This window comes from Megachile rotundata, chromosome 11 (assembly GCF_050947335.1).
Source record: "Megachile rotundata isolate GNS110a chromosome 11, iyMegRotu1, whole genome shotgun sequence".
Classification (NCBI taxonomy): Eukaryota; Metazoa; Arthropoda; class Insecta; order Hymenoptera; family Megachilidae; genus Megachile; species Megachile rotundata.
The window spans coordinates 17,058,901-17,079,348 of record NC_134993.1 but is presented as its reverse complement, the minus strand read 5'-3'; the positions used below and the strand labels follow the sequence as shown (position 1 = coordinate 17,079,348).

General features: G+C 44.7%; 1 protein-coding gene across 3 annotated transcripts; it reads left to right on the top strand.

Annotated features, from left to right (window-relative positions):
* The first annotated feature begins 337 nt into the window (after positions 1 to 337).
* On the top strand, positions 338 to 20,448 carry Lapsyn (Leucine-rich repeat activity-regulated protein at synapses). 3 transcript variants are annotated; one of them, XM_076536828.1, is made up of 4 exons: positions 338 to 1,318; positions 16,859 to 17,076; positions 17,174 to 18,037; positions 18,251 to 20,448. In XM_076536828.1, exons 1-3 carry the CDS (start codon positions 1,264 to 1,266, stop codon positions 18,011 to 18,013), a joined length of 1,113 nt encoding a protein of 370 aa, XP_076392943.1. In that variant the 5' UTR covers positions 338 to 1,263; the 3' UTR covers positions 18,014 to 18,037; positions 18,251 to 20,448. The 3 variants fall into 3 exon arrangements, with proteins under 3 accessions (XP_076392943.1, XP_076392942.1, XP_003707733.2); XM_076536827.1 differs by lacking the exon at positions 338 to 1,318 and adding an exon at positions 1,341 to 1,684; XM_003707685.3 differs by lacking the exon at positions 338 to 1,318 and adding an exon at positions 1,799 to 3,895.

Below are 20,448 nucleotides of genomic sequence, written 5' to 3'. Positions count from 1 at the left end.
TCCGGACAGTGCAACGAATCCGTTGTCTCGAAATTGGAATTTATCGATTCTACTATTCATCTCCGGCACGTTTACCTGACGACTCTTCCGACCAATCGACGTCGATCTTCCGTGTTGAAAAATTACTCACCGACAGTACCACTTTCCGATGATTCGTGACAACGTTAAGCAGCGGCAGTTCCTTTTGTCCCGCACTGTACCGTCACCTAGAAGGTTAATTACCTGTCAGCTCTTATCCGTGTCGTAGGGTATGCCTTCAATTTCAGCTGCAATCACGGAGAAAACTGGCAGGAAAATCGGCCTTGCTCGAGATACCGCTCGACAACCTACGGTTGCAGCTTTAAAATCGGTCTTCGCGCTCGACGAGCAGCTTCGCAGTCCGCTGCGAGACGTCGTCGGAGCAACGTCGCGGGTCTCGCTTCGATCTTTTGGTTCACGATTTTTCGATCAATTTCTCGCTAATTTTCGTCGAACAAATAACAACGTTCGACATGTTTCGATATCAACGCGAATTACAAGGAAGAAAAAGAAGCAACGCTTAACCGTATTTATTTACGCGAGGATTCATAAGAAAGTGTCGGGGGTCGGATCGCTATCGCTGCATCTTTCGGCCGTTCGATTCTCAAGGATCACGGGCAAACTCGTTCGGAACAATATTTTAGCGGCTAGAGAGGGGGAACGAGAGGAAACAGGATTTCGAACAGTCTTCACAAGTGAGAAAAAAACGCGGCGCATCGCATCGCATCGCAACAAGTCCTCCGATGTGCCGTAGTTTTTTACTTGCCCCTGTGTAATCTACCCTTCTCGTAACGGTTAATTGTTCCGTTCAGCATCGAGAGGGAGAAACAGAGAGAGAGAGCGAGAGAAAGCAGCCGAACAATATTTAGTGCAGTGTGTATCGAGGAAAGTTTCGGTTGCCGTTCACGGTCAACCTGTTAGTCATGTGGGAACGGTAAAAACTGCTCGGGCAGGAACTCTGGAAGAGCAGTTTCTCGGAAACGGACGCCGGAATGGTAATAACGACGCGGTAAAACCTACTCCCCGTTGCACGCAAGGATATACGAGGATCGTCCTTTCGGCCGTTCGTACGCTGTGCGATGTTTATTTACCAGTTTTCCGAACGGTGTGTTTTCACACGCGCGTGCAACGTGACTGTATTCATGCAGGTTCGTTCGAAAAAACAGGATGCTTAAAAACACATTTTGAAAAAGTCCGTGAAAAGAAAATATCGAATCGAAGGGAGAAAAAGTTGATCGAAGAAAAATGAACATGCGACGCTCTCGGAACTCGAATTGGGGATGGCACAGTGCGAAGATGGGTAAGTAAAACGTAGAAACGTTTGCGTCGCGTTTCTTTCGCTCGATTTACCGACCATAAGACTCGTTCTCGTTTCGAGTAGAAGAGCTCGTTCGCTGCATACTCGAAACACATAATCGAACCTCGTAAACACACTACGCGTTCTAGCCGTGAAAATGTCGACTTTTGTTTCTCGAGTACACCTTTGTATCTCGTTACGTCTCGCAGCGTCGTCGTCGTCGTCGTCGTCGAAAAATCGACGACATGCCACGCGATACTTCGTACGAACGTTTCGACGCAAAAGAAAATGCGACTCGCGAAAAATCGATCGCGTCTTTCTCCGTTCGTTTGTTTTGCGACCAATTCGAACTGGTTAAAGTTACGACACGTAAGTAAAGCTGTTGGATTAATAAACATCGATAATTTAATATATCGAAGTATAGAATATAGCACATGATTCTATTATTCGAATTTAATTAATCTTACTCGAAACGATGTTAAATTATATTTAAAAGCTAAAAAAGATAAGATGCACCGATCTAATACGACAAATTCGAATGATGTAATTATCCGATGATGTAACGTTAGGTTAGTTTACATTCGATCTCGATCGCTTCCATTTACCTTAACGATATATCGTTAAATGTCGATAAAATTATCGATACGCGATAATAGTATCTTGACGCGTACACAGAACGATGTTAGATCGAAGAACGCTTAGAATTTTGAAATATGTTTTCGAAATCTATCAACGCGTAATTATTAGCTTCACCGTTGGACGGTTTCTCCTTTGTTCGTTCGTTCGTTCGTTCGTTCGTTCATGCTCCCGTACGGAACGAAGTTACGGAATCGCGAAAAGGTCGGTTACTCGAAGCAAATATTTAAGATCCATTTAAGACGAGCGAAACGGTCCAAAGAGATTTTTTTCTTAGCGTACGCAACGACATAGATCAAGGATTAAGATCGAGTTAAATTGCTTTTCTTTCGGTAGTACGGTCGGGTTATCGGCAAGAAAGCTAATCTACGTTCGTGAGCGTTGATAAATCGGCTCGCATGGCATGCTCTTGGTCACAGTTTTTCCCTTCTAATCTCTAACAACCGTTGCTTCCCGACTTGTCCGTTCGTGAATACGGTTGTTACGTTGACAGAATCGAAACATAACCAACGGCGATAAAAATTTATCGTCCACGATAAAAAAGCACTTCTCTCGAGCTGTTCTTGGGGAAAACGAGAAAAAGCGGGACAATCTTTTAATGAAAATAATATTCGTCGGTGTAATTAAAAGCTTCCAGCTCTTCGAATTCGCGCATCCTCTTCCGAGCGTTAAATATTCAATTGGCGGTCCACCGTAAGCGGCGAGGCGAACATTCGTTAGTGTTTATCCCTGATTCTGACCGTGCACAAGTTTTTTTGAAAAATAAAATAACTGCATGCTCACGTATTATGTGGTTAGCGATGCCGAGCTGGTTTTTTTCTTCGACGGTTCGACGAAACCGTTTACGCTGCGACGCAGGGCGAAGGGGTAGGTTGATATACGAATATCGATTTCTAAGGAAAGCTCGGATGTTCCGACGATATTTCAACGATCTTTTACGCGTCTATGGACCTTGATCTTTTCGAAGTTGCCATTATATGTTATACGTATAACGTTTAAACGAGTATCATCGATATCCGGGGAGTACCGCGAAAGTTTGAAAACTTTGAAAACCGTAGGTTGTCGTCTGTCGAAAGGTTCGCGCAGAAGCAGGATCGGACGCGAAAAGTCGAAGGGTTGGACGTTCGTTTTCGTTGCGGGTCGTAAGACGAGTGGTTATTTACTTAGCTAGTTCGCTCGGCGATTCTCGAGACTTTAGGAGCGAGGCGCAAGTTAACGGCACGTTTCCTCGTGTTTCCGTTGGTAATTTATGAAAATAACATATTCCGGTTGAGCATTGACGATTTCCCAGGTGTCGCTAATCCGTATTTAGGCGACGGAGGTGTCGCGAGGGGCCCGCGTTAAAACGTTCGAAACTCGTCGAGTCACGCGGCGTATGTCAAGACTGCCAAGAACTTGTGCATATTCGGTGGCACCGTTCGAATCGCTTAGCTGCTTACGTCGCACGTTTCGAAGCGTTTCGAAGCGTTTCGAAGCGTTTCGAAGCGTTTCGAAACGTTTCAAAGGGTTTTCACGTCCCATCGTTACGCGCGGCACGCGCCGCACGATTGTCCGCGTATTTAAGCGCGTAATTAAAACGCTCTCGCATTACGGACGAATGCAATAATCTTTGTGCATTTGTTGCTTTCCCATTCACCGGCAACGCGCGACCGAATAATTGCCTTTTGCTTTATTGTGCAACGCGATCGGTGGGCTCGCGTTTCGCGCGCCGATCAGCCTTTTCTCTTTGTTCGTTCGCGCGCTCCATTATATACGGAGCTGTGTACTTTTCTTCCCGGAACACCGTTACTCCTGAGCTTGTTCTTTCGCAACGGCTGCCTCGACGAGGGTTCCATTCTTCATCGCCGAACTTCTCAAGGATTTCTCTACACCTGGAACAGATGCGCGACGTATTACCTCTCCTGATCATTTTTACCGGTTTCGCCGACTTTAAGGATACGAAAGGTAGAGAAATTTTCTTAGTTATTTCTCCGGTTGAATCGACGCGACTCTTTGTTACAGCTATATCGATCATAGGTTAAATCAAACGAGCACGAACGCTCGCGATGTTTGTACCGCGATGTTTTATCGAGAAACGTGAAATTCCATTCTTTCGCATCCGCTTCAGACAAATTGTCTTTCGCGTTGATCCTCGTGTAACGTTCGGTACACATCGCGTTCGCGAAATAACGAGCAATCGTTAAGTTTATTTCAGCGACGAGATAGCGGCCCGTGTTGTTCGACCCACTCGTCGATCGTTGTAGATATTATTTTTATAATTGCGTATACGTTGCTCGTCGATCGTTACGTTCGTACCGGGAGCCTGTTATCGACATGGACTACTTCAATTATTGTCGTAAAAATCCCTCTCTTTATGATCTCGTTACCGTTGTTCTTTCAACGGTGCTCCCAAAATCGTGGTGACCTGGAGAGGAAAAATCGTTCTCGTGGCAGGAAAGGATGACTTATTATTCGTAGATTGATTTAATAGGAAAATCCCGGACAATAAATGAATTAGCCTGTTAAAACGTATCGGCAACGGTCATATTTCTTCGCGTATCGCTCTAAATACGAAATATCGTTTCGCGAGAGGGTGACCGATTAACGTCGAACGATCTTTGACCCCGACTGCAGCGAACTCGCGCGTTCGGACCGATCGGAATTAATTTTATTCAACGAATCGTGCCCGATCTAAATTAAAGATCAGAATAAATTCCGTGGAAAAAAACAAATGTAGATGGTAGTTGGGAGAGGATTCGTCGGCCGCGTTAGGAGCATATTTCGATCTCTGCGGCCGAGTGCTGGCGTTTCCTCCGTCCAACCAGGATCAACGATTCAGATAGGAAAAGAAAGAAAAAGCTTTCGTGGACTCGCGTTGAAATCGATGTTCCAGTTAAAACTACGCGGGGCATGTTAATGAACATTAATGGAAGAGCAACGGAGCTACGTAAACAAGGGGAGAAAGAAGAAAGACGAATAGCGAGACGAAGAGAGAGACGAAGAAGAAAACTATGGAAAGGAATAATTACGTAGTTTACTTAGACGACGGTGTTAGCATTCTTCTCGAAATTAGCGGGAAATTTCATTCCGGAAGTTGGACACGCGCAACCAGGGTACAAACTCTCGTCGCGTATCGAATTAACGGACTCTGCCGACTCGCGGGATGTTGGAAATATGAATTCGGCCTAAATTAGTTGACTCTCGAGTCTTTTCCCGAACGATCGGAGGAAATACTTTCGAAATGTATAACATCGATATAAATGTATCAATTTCGAAATGAGCAATTACCGTGAAATTCATTGAAGTTGTTGGTATAATTTGTCGCGAACCGTGTATACGCGTTCAGTTACGTAAAAGGGTGTACATATAACAGAAACGACTGTTCGCGATTAAGTAAAAGAATTTCAGAAGGATCGAGCGAATTGAAAGAAGATCGCGCGAGAGACGTTTTCGCGGTAATTTTCAAGATGGTATTCAAACGACGCGTTCTCGTAAACGCGAATCTTTCTTCGACGTTCGCGCTTTAACGAACGTCGTAGTATAGAAGCTGTAACTGGTACCGATTCAACGCTATCCGAGGAGAGTTTTCTAAAAAGAAATTTAACGAAGTTACATTTTTTCATAAGAACGATAAAGGGAAGCCCTATTTCGATTTCGAGCATAGTCCGTTCAGCTTGTTTGCAGAGGCTAAAGAACGTTCCTAGTTGGCGAGTGGTACGAGTCCGTATGATTGGAAGCACTCTTAATTCCGTTGCAACGCGATCGGGAGATCAGAGGCGACCGGAGGAGACCGAAGGAGATCGAAGAAAAAGAACGAACGCGACTGTGAATGCTTGATTTGATTGCACGTTTCAAGGCCGTCGCATCTACGGAATACGCTATGCACTCGCTACTAGGTTACTAGATGCAATCGGGAGTAACACAGTTTTCGCTCGATCGGAAATACGTATATCTATTTTAGAATTTTTAAATACGAAACCTTTCAAATCCATAATTAACTATGTATCCTGGTTAGGTATTTTCATCCGAATCGGAATGCGAACGCGTAGCTTGCGACATACCGATCGATTCTGCAGGCGCGAAAGAAGATCGCGACACCTGTTCATTCGGATCAGCTATACGAGCAGCTGTTTAATTACCAACGGATTGCTGGCCAAATCGAACGTTTACTATCGATTTACCGAGGAGGGCAGATCGTGACGAGAATCGTTTACGACATTTCTGTGTAAACTTTCAGCGTGAAAACTATTATACATATAGCAACTTCAAATTGTCGAATTTTCCAATTCGAATATTAACATTTCGAAACATCTACGTATATTTCTGAGTGGTCGATTACTTATTCGATGAAATTTTGATCGACGTTCGCGATCACGAGTAGTGACCCGCTGGCGCAAAGCGGCGAAGCTCCTTCGCTTTCGAGTTTCCTATAATGTAGCAACTTTTCTATGACCCCGAAGATTCTTCGCCGCTTTCTCCCCCTTTTTCCCCCTTTTTCCCCCTTTTTCCCTCGAGGGAACAAAACTAGAAGGTGAATTACCTTTCTTTCCACTTACTTTTTAGGCTCTCTAAGGCGATGCTGTTCCACCTCGAGTCTTTATTCGTCGTTCGAAACTGTTCCCGTCGTAACATAGAGTCCTGCTTTCTCTATTACGTATCCGGTTAAAATAAACGTCAGATTTTTCGGGTAAATCGTATCGAAGAAAATACGGTCTTGATGACCGTCGAGCGGAAGAAACGGAGGCTCGATTTCTTCCAGCTTGCCTAAATTTAGCCGATGAGTGTCCTTCAATTTAATCCGTTCTTCTTGACCCAAAAGCGTTTCCATCCTCGTGTAACGCCAGCCACGAACAGATTATCCGACCAGCCAATTATCAATGGCCCGTTGAAACATGAAATTCTCTCTTTAATCTCTACAACTATTCTTTCGCTTTTCGTCTTCCGACTAATTCCCTAGGCACATAGTTCGAAGAGTCGCCCTTACAAACTCGCGAGACCCTATCAAAATTTCATTCGACCGTACATAGTGGCATCGGTGAATCCTACGATCGGTTAAGGTTTCAACGGATTATCGAGATGCTGTTGCTACGGAATTTGCGTAGTCTTCTTCTCGATTCGATTCGATTCGATTCGATTCGATTCGGTACGTACCTAGATAAAAGCAGTTTAGCGGCAGATTATTTATCCGAGTTTGAAGGCTCTCGATAAAAGGTAAAAGGAAGCATGAAAAATTTGTCGAACGGCAACGGGATGATGCAATTCGAAATATGTACAGATCGGATTGCGACGCTTTGTTCGAGGCAACGCAAGAGCCGCGTTCTTTCCTCGTCTATTCGATCCGATTCATTCCACTCCGATATGCAATACATTATTAATATCGAATGTCAGCGGACGCATCGATATCGAGTGTCGCGCTACCGGTCTGCGAAGGTCTTCGAAGGTCTGCGAAGGTCTTCAAAGACGGCAATTTTTTATTCTCGATCATTGTTATCATCGCACGTGTATGTTATATTTATTACGCACGATATTATCTCGAAATGATTCACCGTGAAACACGAGCACTTTCAGCGGAATTCGATAACAACGTAGTCGATACAAGATTTTCGAGGATTTCAGGAAAATTTTCAACGAGCACCAATACCCGCGACCTGACAGAGTCGAAAGGAGAAAAGGAGGCTCTGTCGCGGCGGAACGAACGAGGATCGGGCGAAAGCGGTTAAAACCGAGAGCTCGACTCTCTGAGCGATCGAGCGCGACGCGTCGAATAAATTTGGAAAAAGCGTAGAGACGCGAAAGGGGTGAGCTTTCGGAGGGTGGTTTCTCTCGCATCGTTCGATGCGTGCCACGAATAAGAGAGAACCATGGGTTCATTTGTCCAAGTCTCTCGGCACGATGGATACACGCGCGCACGACATATACCGGGCCAACCAGTACAGAGAATATTTATGAAGCTTCGGCCGAAGATGAATGAGAAATCGTTCACGAGAGCTTTGTACGATCCTCTTTGCGATGTCTGGCTTCATCGGGAACACGTCAAACGTTCTCCAGACACGTTGGTTTGTTTCGTCACGGTCTGTAATGATGTACCTCGCCTTCAGGGCTATTGTCGTTCGCCGACAAGGGTATCCTGGTGAACAGGGTAAAGAAACGTTTCGCGTCTTTCGCCGCTGTAAACGCTTACAGGATTAGGAAATATACGAGCAAAACGCTATCGCATGCTGTAGAAATTTGCTAATTCTACGAAAGTTTCGACGACTTTTACTTCGACGGAAGTTCGCGCCGCAACCGGGTAGACGCGATCGAGGAAGATCCTCTTCTGTCCGGAAACGAAGCTGCAGAGAGCCGCGTAACGTGCTCCCTCGGTGTAACTTGCTAAAAATAACAACCGCTCGTTCGTTCGGTTCGCGAGAGTCTCCATTTTCTTTATTTCACCGTTCGACCCGCCTTGGAATTACCGACATTCGTTCGGGCAACTCGATTTCCCGCCTCTTTCTTTCATTCGCGCGACAATTTTCGCTTACCTCCGTTCGACGCTGTTTCAAGTAAATTCCGCGTTCTAACGATTCTTCTACCTCGACAAACGACTTATCCTAAAATTTATGATTCACCTACTTTCCCGGACTTACTTTGGTCGCGTAATTTCGCAACGCCGGTTTCTCTTCCCTTCGGGTAGGTTATTAGAGAAGCAACAAACGATATTTCAGGAGTGGGTCAAGTTTACCGTTTCTCTTCGTTTCTAGCGTCCACGTAAATCGCGGACCAACGAAAATTCTCGAAAGGCACGCTTCGAAACGATGCTTTTAATTCCGTATCGATGATTCCGCCGAGGGTGTTCTTCCATCGAGGCTGCTCTCGAAACCGTAGCACGTTCGATTCTCAACGCGAGTTATCGTTCTCGTTCTTCGGAATTATAGCGCTTCTTACGAATCCGGAAAACTAACCGATCGATCGTAATCGTTTTCGATTTCCGCTAACGATTGTTTCGAAGGAAATGCCAAGTAAATGCGACGAAATCGAAAAAAATGTTTCGTCGGTGTTCTCGAGAAAAAATGCCCGATCATCGATTACGAATATATGGATCTTTCGAAAGAAATGGTCGCGAAGCGTGTCCGAAAAAATCGAGTCGAGCGTATCGTAACGATGATTGGAAAAAGAGAAAGATTGTAGAGAAGAAAAAAGTGCAGATTGGATTCGTTAAAAATAAAATGATCAGGTAGCCGGAAGTCTTGGCAATTGAATCGAGGGGACGGAAATACGGCATGTACGATCGATCGATCGCTTCTCGATCGACGAGGGAAAGCCGATGACGCGAGGATGTCAGTCGATTGTTCGCTCTTTTTTCACGGCATTGTTCCGCGTCCAAAAGCGTTCCGCTATCGCGAACGATAACAGGCATCGTTACGGAGAAACGACTCGACGATGCGCGTTATCTGTTCGATTTAATCGTCGCGTCGCATCGCGTCGCGTCGAACAGCTAGAGAAATCGACGCCTACGGAAACGCGTACGATCTCGATGATGCGAACGTTGTTTCGACTCGTGGATGAATTTCCTTGGGCGGCGAAGGGGAAACTCTCGATCAGGGAGGAATGGCATACAAGGAACGAATCGGAGGAAATAGCTGATCCGTAACGAGATCTCTACGAGCCGGAGTCGCTTTATTCCGTGACACTGACTTTCGTTTATCGATTACGTAACAATTAGTTCTCGATTCCGAGCAAACAAGTAACCTGTTCCAGATACCGTTCCTCGAATGGTAAACTCGAGACATTTTCAGTCGAGTCAATTTCATCGCTAGCCTATTCGAAGCGTATCGTCGAATCGGTGATACATATTTCTTTTTCTGTCCCGGCGAGCAGAGCAGCTAGAAACTGCTGCTGCTGCTGCTGCTGCTCCTCTCTCCGGCTAATTTTCAAAGCTGAGTCGGTTCCGCGCGGACGAACCGGAACCACTTTAAGCCGTGTACACGTTTCCCGACGACGCGTCTTTATTTATGCGCGCTCGCGAACCTAGCTCTCGCTAGGCGCCTTTAACCCTTTAACAGTTTGACGGCCACGCGTTTCGTGCAGCGCGAGTCGTGTAATCCAGGCTCAGCGGAAGCAAACAGTTCCGACGGATGTTGCCGCGGACGAAGAAGAAGAACCGTGTTCGGGAATCGTTTCTTGCCTAACCTAAACGATCGTGTTCCGCTCGCAGCTTCCCAGAGCATCGCGGAATAACGCAATTTTCCGAGAGCCGCTCGAAACTTTTTTTCCACGGCGCTTATTCGCGGTGGCCTTTCAACTCTCGAGGATCGAGCTTCGTAGCTCGATGATTCTTATTAATTCTTCGCGTAGCCTCTTGAGCCACTTTCCGCCCTCTTCTTTATAGTTCCACTCTGTCCGCAATTTCATTACGATTCCGTTCTTCTCTCCTTCCGTTTAATCGAACAATCCACGAGTCCAAGAGATATGCGCCATCTCGGGATTTCTCGGGATGCCGATCTCGTTGAAACCGAAGTAGAATCGTAAGATCGTATAAACGGTAAAGCATTAAAAAATACGGGATTTATTCGCGAACGAAAGGGTGCTATTCGTGGCGTGTATCGAATCCGTGCGGCTGTTTATAATTAGCGGCTTCCGAAAGGAGAAGAAGCGCCCGCGAAACGCGTCCAGGAAACAACGACGCTTGGTTCTCGTCAGAGTGACGGGCCCACTCTATAAATCGACCGCTAAAATAATATTTGCCGTTTCCAACATTATTTTCGGCCAAGTTTCCGCTCTGCCGCTCTTTCGGAGATGGACAGATCGAAGTTCCACTGTATCGTTTCTTCTACGACCGTCGATTGTCTTCCCGGAGTCCAGACTAGCTCCAACTAGCTAGTAGGGAAGGAAGACCAGTTTGACTGGTCGACGCCGTAACGATTCGATTGAGCGACGAATTCGAGCGAGCAAAGTTATCGCGCGCGTCCTTCTAGTTGTTGGAGAAAATGTCGAAAATCCGCTAGTACGCAACCAAAGGAGTATTACGCGGCAGTAAATTTCAATGAATAATTCCGGCTCGACCTGAACGGCGATGGTGATCGCTTTCGAGCACGAACAATAAGCGGGGAACAGAGAATTTCTGAGCGGCATTCTCGGCTTACGTCGTGTATCTCTCGGGAACGAACAAGAGTACGGATTCTTGCGAATCTTTCGCCGCTCCGGAATATCTATCGAGATATTTTCGCTTTGGTTACTTTTAAAGGATTCCTCGAGGAACCGAATTACGATCACGAGGCATCGATTTATCGAAAGCAGGAGTTTATAGGCGGCGGCTCTGCAGGGAAGAGTACGCGAACGATCGACGCGTGTTTATTGTATCAAGCTTTGATAAACTGCAGAGGCGGCTAAACGTAAGCCAACGAACTGTATCCGCAGCGAGTAAAGTATCCCTCGCTCTAGTAGAGTTACATTTAACGCTTCGCACGGGAAATTCGAAACGAATTCTTCCTGCTCGATTCGAGTCGCGGATCGGGACGTTGAAAGTTTGAAAAATCGCTCGAGTCGACGAGAGTTAGCTTCTCATGAATTTCCAACGGGGGCTCCCGGATATCGAACGGACTAGAAACGTCTGTTGTCCCGTTTCGATTAAAAAAACAGACCGACTAAATGCTTATTGTTTCGCGGATGACATATGGAACGAAAGAGCCGTTTTTAACGGAGTCTTTATTCTCTACAAAATGTACGAGGACTTTCTTTCGTGGAAAATCTCGCGGCTTTGGTCGCGAACGGCACGTTTCGGAAAATTCAATGTTTTCGCGAGAGCGAGATAAGAACCATGTAGAACGTGTAAGAAAGAATAATGTACGCGCATCGACTTTTCTCGACCGCGCTGTTACACCTCTTACCGTCATTTATTTATTTTCCTTACGTTTCCTTACGTTTTATCTTCAGTTCGAAAGTAAGCGCGCGTTATGAGTCGCGCTAGATTCGGCGAACGACTTTTCCGTTGTTCCGCTTTCGCGCGATTTGTACTGTACGTACGTAACGTGCGAGACGAAAACGTTAACGGAGATCTGTCGGATGAACTCTAGAACCGAAATAGACGTTGTTATCGCGAAGGTGAACGCGTTACGCGCGGCAACAGGTCTGCGAAAAGTAACGAAACGAGAGATCCGACCGCGGTATCGTTCGAGATTTAACGAACAAGAGCGCGTCTTTTAAAACTGTATCTTCTGTTAAACTCGTTTAGCATTTTTTTTTTATTCTTTATAATACTTGTAAGACTATTATCATCGAGCGTGTGTTACTTGTTCGATTTCTCTGGAAAGTTTTTTAACGTATTTTCGTTGGAAGGAGTCGCAATCGGCAGTTTCGAGGCTAGGCGAAATGGAAAGTTTCGTCTCGACGTGTTCTCGGATTTAATTAGCAGGTACGAGTTGCCAGGACTTGTATTGTCACCGCTTCTATTACGCGTTCTACAAATAGTCGACTATTCGAACGTTATCTCTACACGCTTTTTCCCCGGTATCGCTGATAAATATTGTTAGCGTCGCGTTTTCAAAAGTTTTCAAAAGTTTTCAAAAGTTTTCGAAAGGTAAATCGAAAACGAGCTCGCTTTTCAGAACGAGCAAATGTTTCGCCACAAAGAAGAAGAAGAAGCAGCGCTTTTCAATATGTTTCCGTCGATTTCGAGACGAGCGAATTAAATCATGATCAAGAGGCTGTAAACGGTCGGTTTTCGTGCTCGAATCTGTCCAATCGGTGTATCGTAAATCAGTAAACTCGAGTTTGATTCGTGCTTCTCGATTCGGAAACGATGCATAAACGTTCGTTTTACGAGACATTTCGAGCTACGCTACTCTAGTTCGAGATACATAATGTCGCGTTCGAACGATCTCGATCGCGATAAAGTTGCGATTTTCGAGAATTAATCGGACCGAAGTAACGAGGGCTTGACCTCTCGGTTCCGTCATCATCAAAAATAATACCGGAATAAAATTGGGGAGACAAGCTCGGCTAATATTCACGGTTCGATTATCTAGAAAGGCTTTCAACGAACCGAAACTATCGCGATCGATGTTTTGCATATTTTTTTCTTCGCTCACGGAATTCTACCTATTTTCGACGTATAGTAGTTAGTTCACCGCAAGTATTTCCGATGACACGAAAAGACCATAATACGTAATATCTGTTCGTTCGGATTGTTTTTTTTCCAAATACGAATATATAAATAAGGGAAGTATCATCTAGGAAAAATGACGAATCTAGGAAAGATTACGAACACGATGGATTACGCGTTTTCCCCTCAGATAACGTTTCGTTCTTATATGTATGTATATAATAATACTTAACGGATAACGTTATCGCCGTTACATGTTTGCCTTTGGTTTCGACACAATTCCAACTCGTTGATCGAGATTTCTCGAACAGTTTACGCGAGTTATTCGTTACGATTATTATTTCGTCGATCTAACGCGCAACGAATTCTACGCTATTATCGTTCCCCATCACCGAGAAATTGCTCGCACGCTAAATTTCTGCGAGGAAAAAACCTTGTATGTATTTTTCCTTTCTTCACTCGTCGGAAATATCGAGCGTAATTGAGCGTTAGAACGAGTCGCGAGGAAGAAATAAATTGCTGTTGGTAGGCGCGCGGAAGAGTTTTCTACTTGCGAGGAATCGGAATCTCGCCAACTCGGTTCTTATTCGTAAAGTTTGTTCGTGTGCGCTTGTTTGCACCTCCGAAGCAGACGCTTCGACAATAGCGCTGCTCGGTATTCGCTTTCCAACTCGTTCACCGACATCTTTCGCGCCATCTACCTCGATCTAGAGTTTATCGATGGGATAAACTGAACTTTATCATTATTATATCGAGACGAGTGTTCTATATTACTATCCACATATATTACTCGCTATATCGTTAAGAGCAAAAACGTAATCGAACATCCCGTAGCGTCTGCGACACGAGCGTCGTTCGCTACCCTTAACGGGTGAAAGGGATTAAATCGGAGCCTGCGAGATTCCTATTTCTCCCGATAGTGTCCTGTTCCTGACGAGGACGCAGCCCTTGTTTCCGTTCGCTCCCGTTCCCTTCCCTTTCCCTTCCCTTTCGTTCCCTTTATTTTCTATCCGAACTACGGCTTCGTATGAACCGATCGTTAATAGCAGCCACGAGAACTTCGACCGTAGTTGTTCGGAAAATAACTGCTGCCGATGTTAAATTTTCAACGAAACACCGATTCTTACCGTAGCTTTACCCTCTGCTTCTTACGACCTTCGACGATCTTTTCCTTTCTTTATTTCGTTCCTAAAGCTATTTGGCCACTCGTAAGTGGTCCAAGGTCAATAATCGATCTTCCGAACGATCGAGCCTTCGTCTCGTCGAAGAGCCGGAGGGTAGAACCGGAAGAGTCTTTTCAGTTGTAGATATTAAGAAATCTAAACTGGTATAACGAAGGAAGCGTAAAGGTCTAAGCACGAGCTGCCACTTTTATTTCGAGACACATTGCCAAGCCTCTTAAATATTTTCAACACGTGTAACGCTTCGACGCGCGTCTAAAATATGTTTGCTTTACGATAAAGCGTCTAATATTTTTCTGATCTAACTCTGAGCTTGGACGTAACCCGAAACTAGCTAAGCCGAATTCGCGGTTTGGCGACGTCCGATTTTTGCTTTCCAGAACGGGACACTTCCCCGATATTTCCGCTCCTCGAATTCGTTTGGTCGTGTCAGGATGCATCTAAAATTGTATCCTAGTTCCTAGCGAATTTCTACTTCGATCGATCTTTTACCCCAGTGTCCGGAAGAAATTGTTGGGATTCGGGAAATTTGCCGAATCGGTGGAGCGATTTGAAAATCGATAGCATCGTCCAGTTCGCGCTTCGAAGAATCTCGCCGAATAAAGTTAATCTTTCGAGTAAATTCCTTTAGCTGGAAATTTTCGCGATTATTTGCCGCGTAACTGGAATATTTTCAGTCCTGTGCTCTTTCTCGTTTATTGCGTGTTCCCGGAGCGAGTTGCAATTCTTGTCGCCGCGCCGGTTGTTTGTCGCCCAAAAGACACCTGGAATGCTGGCTTTTTCTGCTTTTCCCCGCGGTCGGATCGATTTCCGTTAACAAACGGAAGTTCGAACTGCAGTTATCGGCCTCTGGTTATTAGATAGAACCTTTCGGGCGCGAACCGTGTCCAAAAAGGGAAAATATTCTCATAAAGAATTCTCATAATTTGACGACTTTCTGTTTGCCCGCTATTCGAAACCGGATCGTACGAATCATTCGACTGGTTTTTTATCTTTTAAAATATTATTTTTCCACTTGAACAGTGCACGAGAGTATTTTCGTTGTTGCTGGCTCCGAGAGTCGATACGATGCGACGCCGGTATATGTAGAGGTTTTCAACGCGGGAAACTACTGGTCGATCGCGGTGACTCGCGGCCGCGTTGAAAAATAACGAGATTTATCGGCTAAAAGATACGAATCCTCTTGGAATTCTGCTCGTTAATAATCGACGGGTAGCTTCTGTTACTCGAATGTTCGAACGCGTCTTAGAGCAACTTTTATCGCTTGCCGGATGATAGACCGCGTTTCTTTTCGCTTCGTTCGTTATCCCGCTATAGAAAATGTAAACTTCTTCTGCTTCTTCTCGATAGACGCGTTTTTTCACGGTGATAACGAGCCTAAGTTACTCTCGTCGATGAAAGCTCGAATAAAAGGTCTTAGGCTTCTTGCGCTATAATAACGTAGAAACGGAATAAACGACGAGTATACGGTTCGTTAAGGTGGAGAAAGAGTACCGGTCCGATAACAGAATTTCGAAAGATTCCGAGGATAAACAGAAGTTTGTAAACGTTGACGAGGTAGCTTACATTTTCTCGATAAATTTACACGGCTGATCGGGCTGATCGCGAAACTTGTTACGGCGAAAGTGCTGGGGAGACGCTCGTTAAGGAATGCCCGATAAAAAATTCAATTTATACGTAAAAAACTAGTGGGAAACTTAGATGAAGAAAGTTCATAACTGGCCATTAACTCGTTTAGCTCGGCTGCGGAAGCTTCCTTTTCGAACCTTTAGCTTTTGTTGCATCGGCTCGCGCATTCGGGTAAAACGAATGAAAAATACATTTCTAAAGCGCGATTAATTTCCGTTAAAGACTACTTTTCTCTTCTACTTGTCGAGCAACGTTCAAAGTTAAGCGCCGCGATCGTTCCGATAAATATCTCGTTCGAACGTCAGGCGTGTTCCCGCGTCGGAAATCCGCCCTTATTTAACGCCGTTCTCGCCGGCAAAGGCCAGCAAGGATTTACCGGTTTAATTGGCAAGAACCGTCTACCTCTTTGCCGTTTCGCCTTTCGCCCTACAAAAACCGCCAGAAGAATATATTTCGCGCTCCTCGTCCCTCCGGTACGCGATAATAATGGAAAAATGAAATGAATCCGGGAGTCTGTACGACACGTAGCGCCATTCTCTTGCCGTTAATATCCTACCCATCGCATCGAGCCGGGGCCACCGTTCTTCCGTTTCAACTCCGTCAAATGAAATTATCCGTTAGTCATCGTATCCTCCGTTCTCCTCTCCTCCGTGCTCCACAATCCGAAGATCGTAAACGAGGTCGCGAAACAAAGCTGCTTAGAAAACGCAACTAATGCCGTTGCCCTGGGCGTTAATCGCGTCTCTGTTCCTTGCACGTCCGGTTAATTCGCAACAATGCTTTTTTACCTTCTTTCTCTTTCTCTCTGAACCATTATCGCTTACCGTCATCAAAGTATATATATATTCAAAGACGAGTCTCGCGTACTAGGATAAGCGGAGACGCGAAACGCGCTCTTTTAACTTTCAACGATCAGAACCGCCGTTAAAATCGGCGCTCTGACGTTGCCCCTATGCGTTTCGAGGAATCGCGCGGGCTGGAACGTTGCCAACGTCTCTCGATCGGTTTCGATTTTCAGCGAGAAAATTTTCTTTTCAGATATGAACAGACTTCTCGTTAACGGGTCTCTGATGCTGGTGTTGCTCGTCGCTATCGGACGGGACGTTCAGGTGCTCGGATCTAGTCCGACATTGCTTATGGAACAGGATCTCCCTCTGAAGACTTGCAGGTACAGCAGAGCGTACTCGATGTTTCAAGTCCGTTGCAGTAATCTGGGTCTTAACGACATCCCTTCTACCCTGAAGACCGACATTCAGGCGAGTTTTTTACACCTGAAATTAATTGTTTCGTTATCGTTATTTATTACCGCTTTAGAAGGAAGAAATCGAAGCCGACGTTCGTTCTTTCCCACAGATCTTAGACGCTTCGGTGAACAGAATCCGGAAACTGAGCAACGAGAGTTTGGCCTCGTACAAGAACTTGGCGTACCTCTACTTGGGCGACAATTTCATCCAGGACATCCACGAGGGAGCGTTCGCCAATCTAGGATACTTGGAGGTGTTGGACTTGTCGAAGAACGGCTGTCGGGATCTTCCCAAGAGTCTCTTTCAATTGCCGTACCTTCGGAAGGTGTATCTCTGCGACAACAAACTGAACGACGGAGTGTTCGCGCGTATGGACGTCAAGTCTCCTCTGAGTTTTCTGCACTTGTCGAAAAACGACCTCTGCAAGATACCACGGTTGGGTCCGGTACCGTCGCTGGTTCACCTGAACGTCTCCGAGAACCGAATCGGTACCGTGTCGCCGGAGGATCTGGCTCCTTTTTGTTCCCTGAAGGTGCTCGATTTGTCGGACAATCCTATCAAGTTCGACGCGAACGAGTGCCAGTGCGGGACGCTGAACGCGTGGTTGAACGCCAGAGGAATTCGCTCGGAACCGCGATTCAATTGCACGGCCGAGGAAGAACGGGGATGCTCGAGCAGACAGGAGTTCAGTAACAGGACCTTCGAACTGTACGAACGATGCTCGGAGATACTGCGACTACAGATAGAGACGGAAAAGGCGAGGACCACGTGGATACTGGTCGCCTGTTGCATCGCCGCGTTCCTCTTCTCTTTGTTCCTCGGCTTGTTCTGCGTGCACAACAAGAACAAACGGAAGAAGAGAAAACTGAAGGAGGAGCAAAGGCTGAACGCTAACAACGCCAACACCGAGCTGCTGAATAGTAATCTGAATCAGCCGGAGAACACTTGAATCTTCGGCAGCCTCGAAAATGGGGTACGTTTCGTCTTCTATTAAATCCGAAAAGATATTTTCTTTTAAACGCGGACCATAACCATACTATCTATGAGAACGTTAAGCTTTAATTAGACGGCCAATCATGCTATCTAAAGCCATCTGAAGCGATCCGCTTGGATATCTTTCAGCGTTCTTTACGATAACAATCGCCGTATAATCTCTTTTTCATCGTAATAGAAACGTTGTTTGCAGGTGCGTGCCGTTGGCTGTTCCAGGCCGAGTAAATATCTGGAAAACTACGCAGGCTGGAAGGTTTGGGAAAACAGGGTGCATCCGGTAACAGGTGGCTGAAACCGAGAAGGAATCGATTTCGCGTAAACGAGCATCGAGAATAGAGAATAAAATTGGTTGCGAAGGACGTCGTATTCGAGAAAATATATATCGAGAATTACTCTTCGTTTATGTACGAACTTCCTTCTCTTTCGTGCTAAGGGATATTGAGCTACTATTCCGTAAACCGTTTATAAATTAATCGCTATCGAGACCGAAACTTGTACAAATTTTATCCTAGGTCCCAGGACAATTAATGCGCAGTCTTTTAATCTTGCCGACATCGTCCTATTTTATAAAACATATTTTTCATTTTGGTTCGAGTAAAGCTCCGTTGCAGGATTCCGTGCGAAAGATATTCGTGGTTTAAATAAAATCGAGAACGACGCGAGTAAATAGCAGAAGCGAAGAGAGGAGAACAGTTGTACCGTTCGAAATTCTCGAATGCGTAAACCCCATATTTCTGTATCCTTATTTTCCCTAAGGGATATTCTGCCGCTGACTGTACGACATCGAACAAAGTCGCGCGGTAAACGCACAAATATCCGTGTCCGGACGAAAGAGATACTTGTATTACGATTATGGTAGAAATTAGCGCGAGTTCGATCGAAAACCGATACCCATAATCGTTGTCCTTCGTGTTTTCGACTAGCGTCCGAACAACATTGCCAGCTACCTACGTTGTTAATCGGTACAGTATTTCGATATTTGCGAAACGCGTAAATCCATCAAAATTCATTCGATACGTTTAATCTAATTCCGATCTTTCCGCGGTCCCTTTGTATTCCGTGCGTTCCATTCAATTCGCTAATGGTTCTAGTTTATTTTCGATCGATGTAGTTAGTATCTATTACAAGGGTATTTTGAAACGCGGAATACCACGGAGTCGATAAATCTATTAACCAGCGAAACCTCCTCGACATTTTACACCGAGTTACTTAATATTGGAATTGTACTTAACACCGTGCCGGGTTAATAAGTCTTGCCGCGTCGCGAATGCGTTTCTGTGCTCGTGCGTTGTACAAAATCTCGCGTACCTATTCGTGTAAGTTACGGTTGTGCATGTTCGTTGATGGTTGTACGCGATCGTAATAACTCGTACGATCCTAATTATATGGTGTAAATGTTTGGGCGACAGCAGTTTCGAGTAACGACCGTTTTACTGTCCGTTGTAACTGTTGGAATATTTGGAGAAAACGCGCGCACGGTACATATTAATACAATATTTTAGTTATATCGATATAACTAAACGTCGTTTATAAACACTGAGTTAAGAAATATAAACGTCTTTTCATTTTTTCCGATCGAATCCACGCTGAAACAGAGAGAATAGTGCCCGTTACGCATTTTTTCATTAAAAAACTTTCGATAAAAACGGACAGTCGAACGGTTTAATTATCTGTGACTGAAAGGAATATATAAACAAAGGTTCGAACAAATATTTCTTTTTTTACCTTAAAAAAACACTATGTTGTAGATATATACATATATATACATATTATATATTAATATATTGATATATTAATAGTATTGTATTTATTTATATTCAGTGAGAGAGAGAGAGAGAGATAATGTACGTTACTACTCCGCTATTTTACGAAGCATTTTCCATGCGACAACGTTGCGTCTTTTGTCTTTCTTCCTTTTGAACTAGGAATATGTATTTGCGAATCGAATGCGATCGATCGTGCTCTCTTGTAAAAGGTGTCAAACGTTAGTTCGTTGATGAAAAACAAAAACAAAATTGAAAATCGTCTTTGAAAATTGATACTAGTTCCTAGTATTTGTACAATTCCCTTTCGTTTTCCGCGTTTCTGACGTTGGGGAACGTTGGACGTATCATTTCAACGAGTGAGAAACATCTCTTTTCTTTTTTTTTTTTTTACTTCATTCTCAATGAAGTTATCGTATACTTAAGTAAGATTAAAGTCGATTCAATGTCTGCCAGTTTTACTACGAACAAAAGTTCGTAGTAAACGAGCGTGTTGTGTACTTAAACTGTACTCTTAATACTTTTCTATTTTCTTTACTTTTCAATATGTGGTAAGACGTAACTCTGTAAGCTGTACAAAAATGTTACCAACAATTTGATGAATTTCACCAAATAAATTTTAAATCTA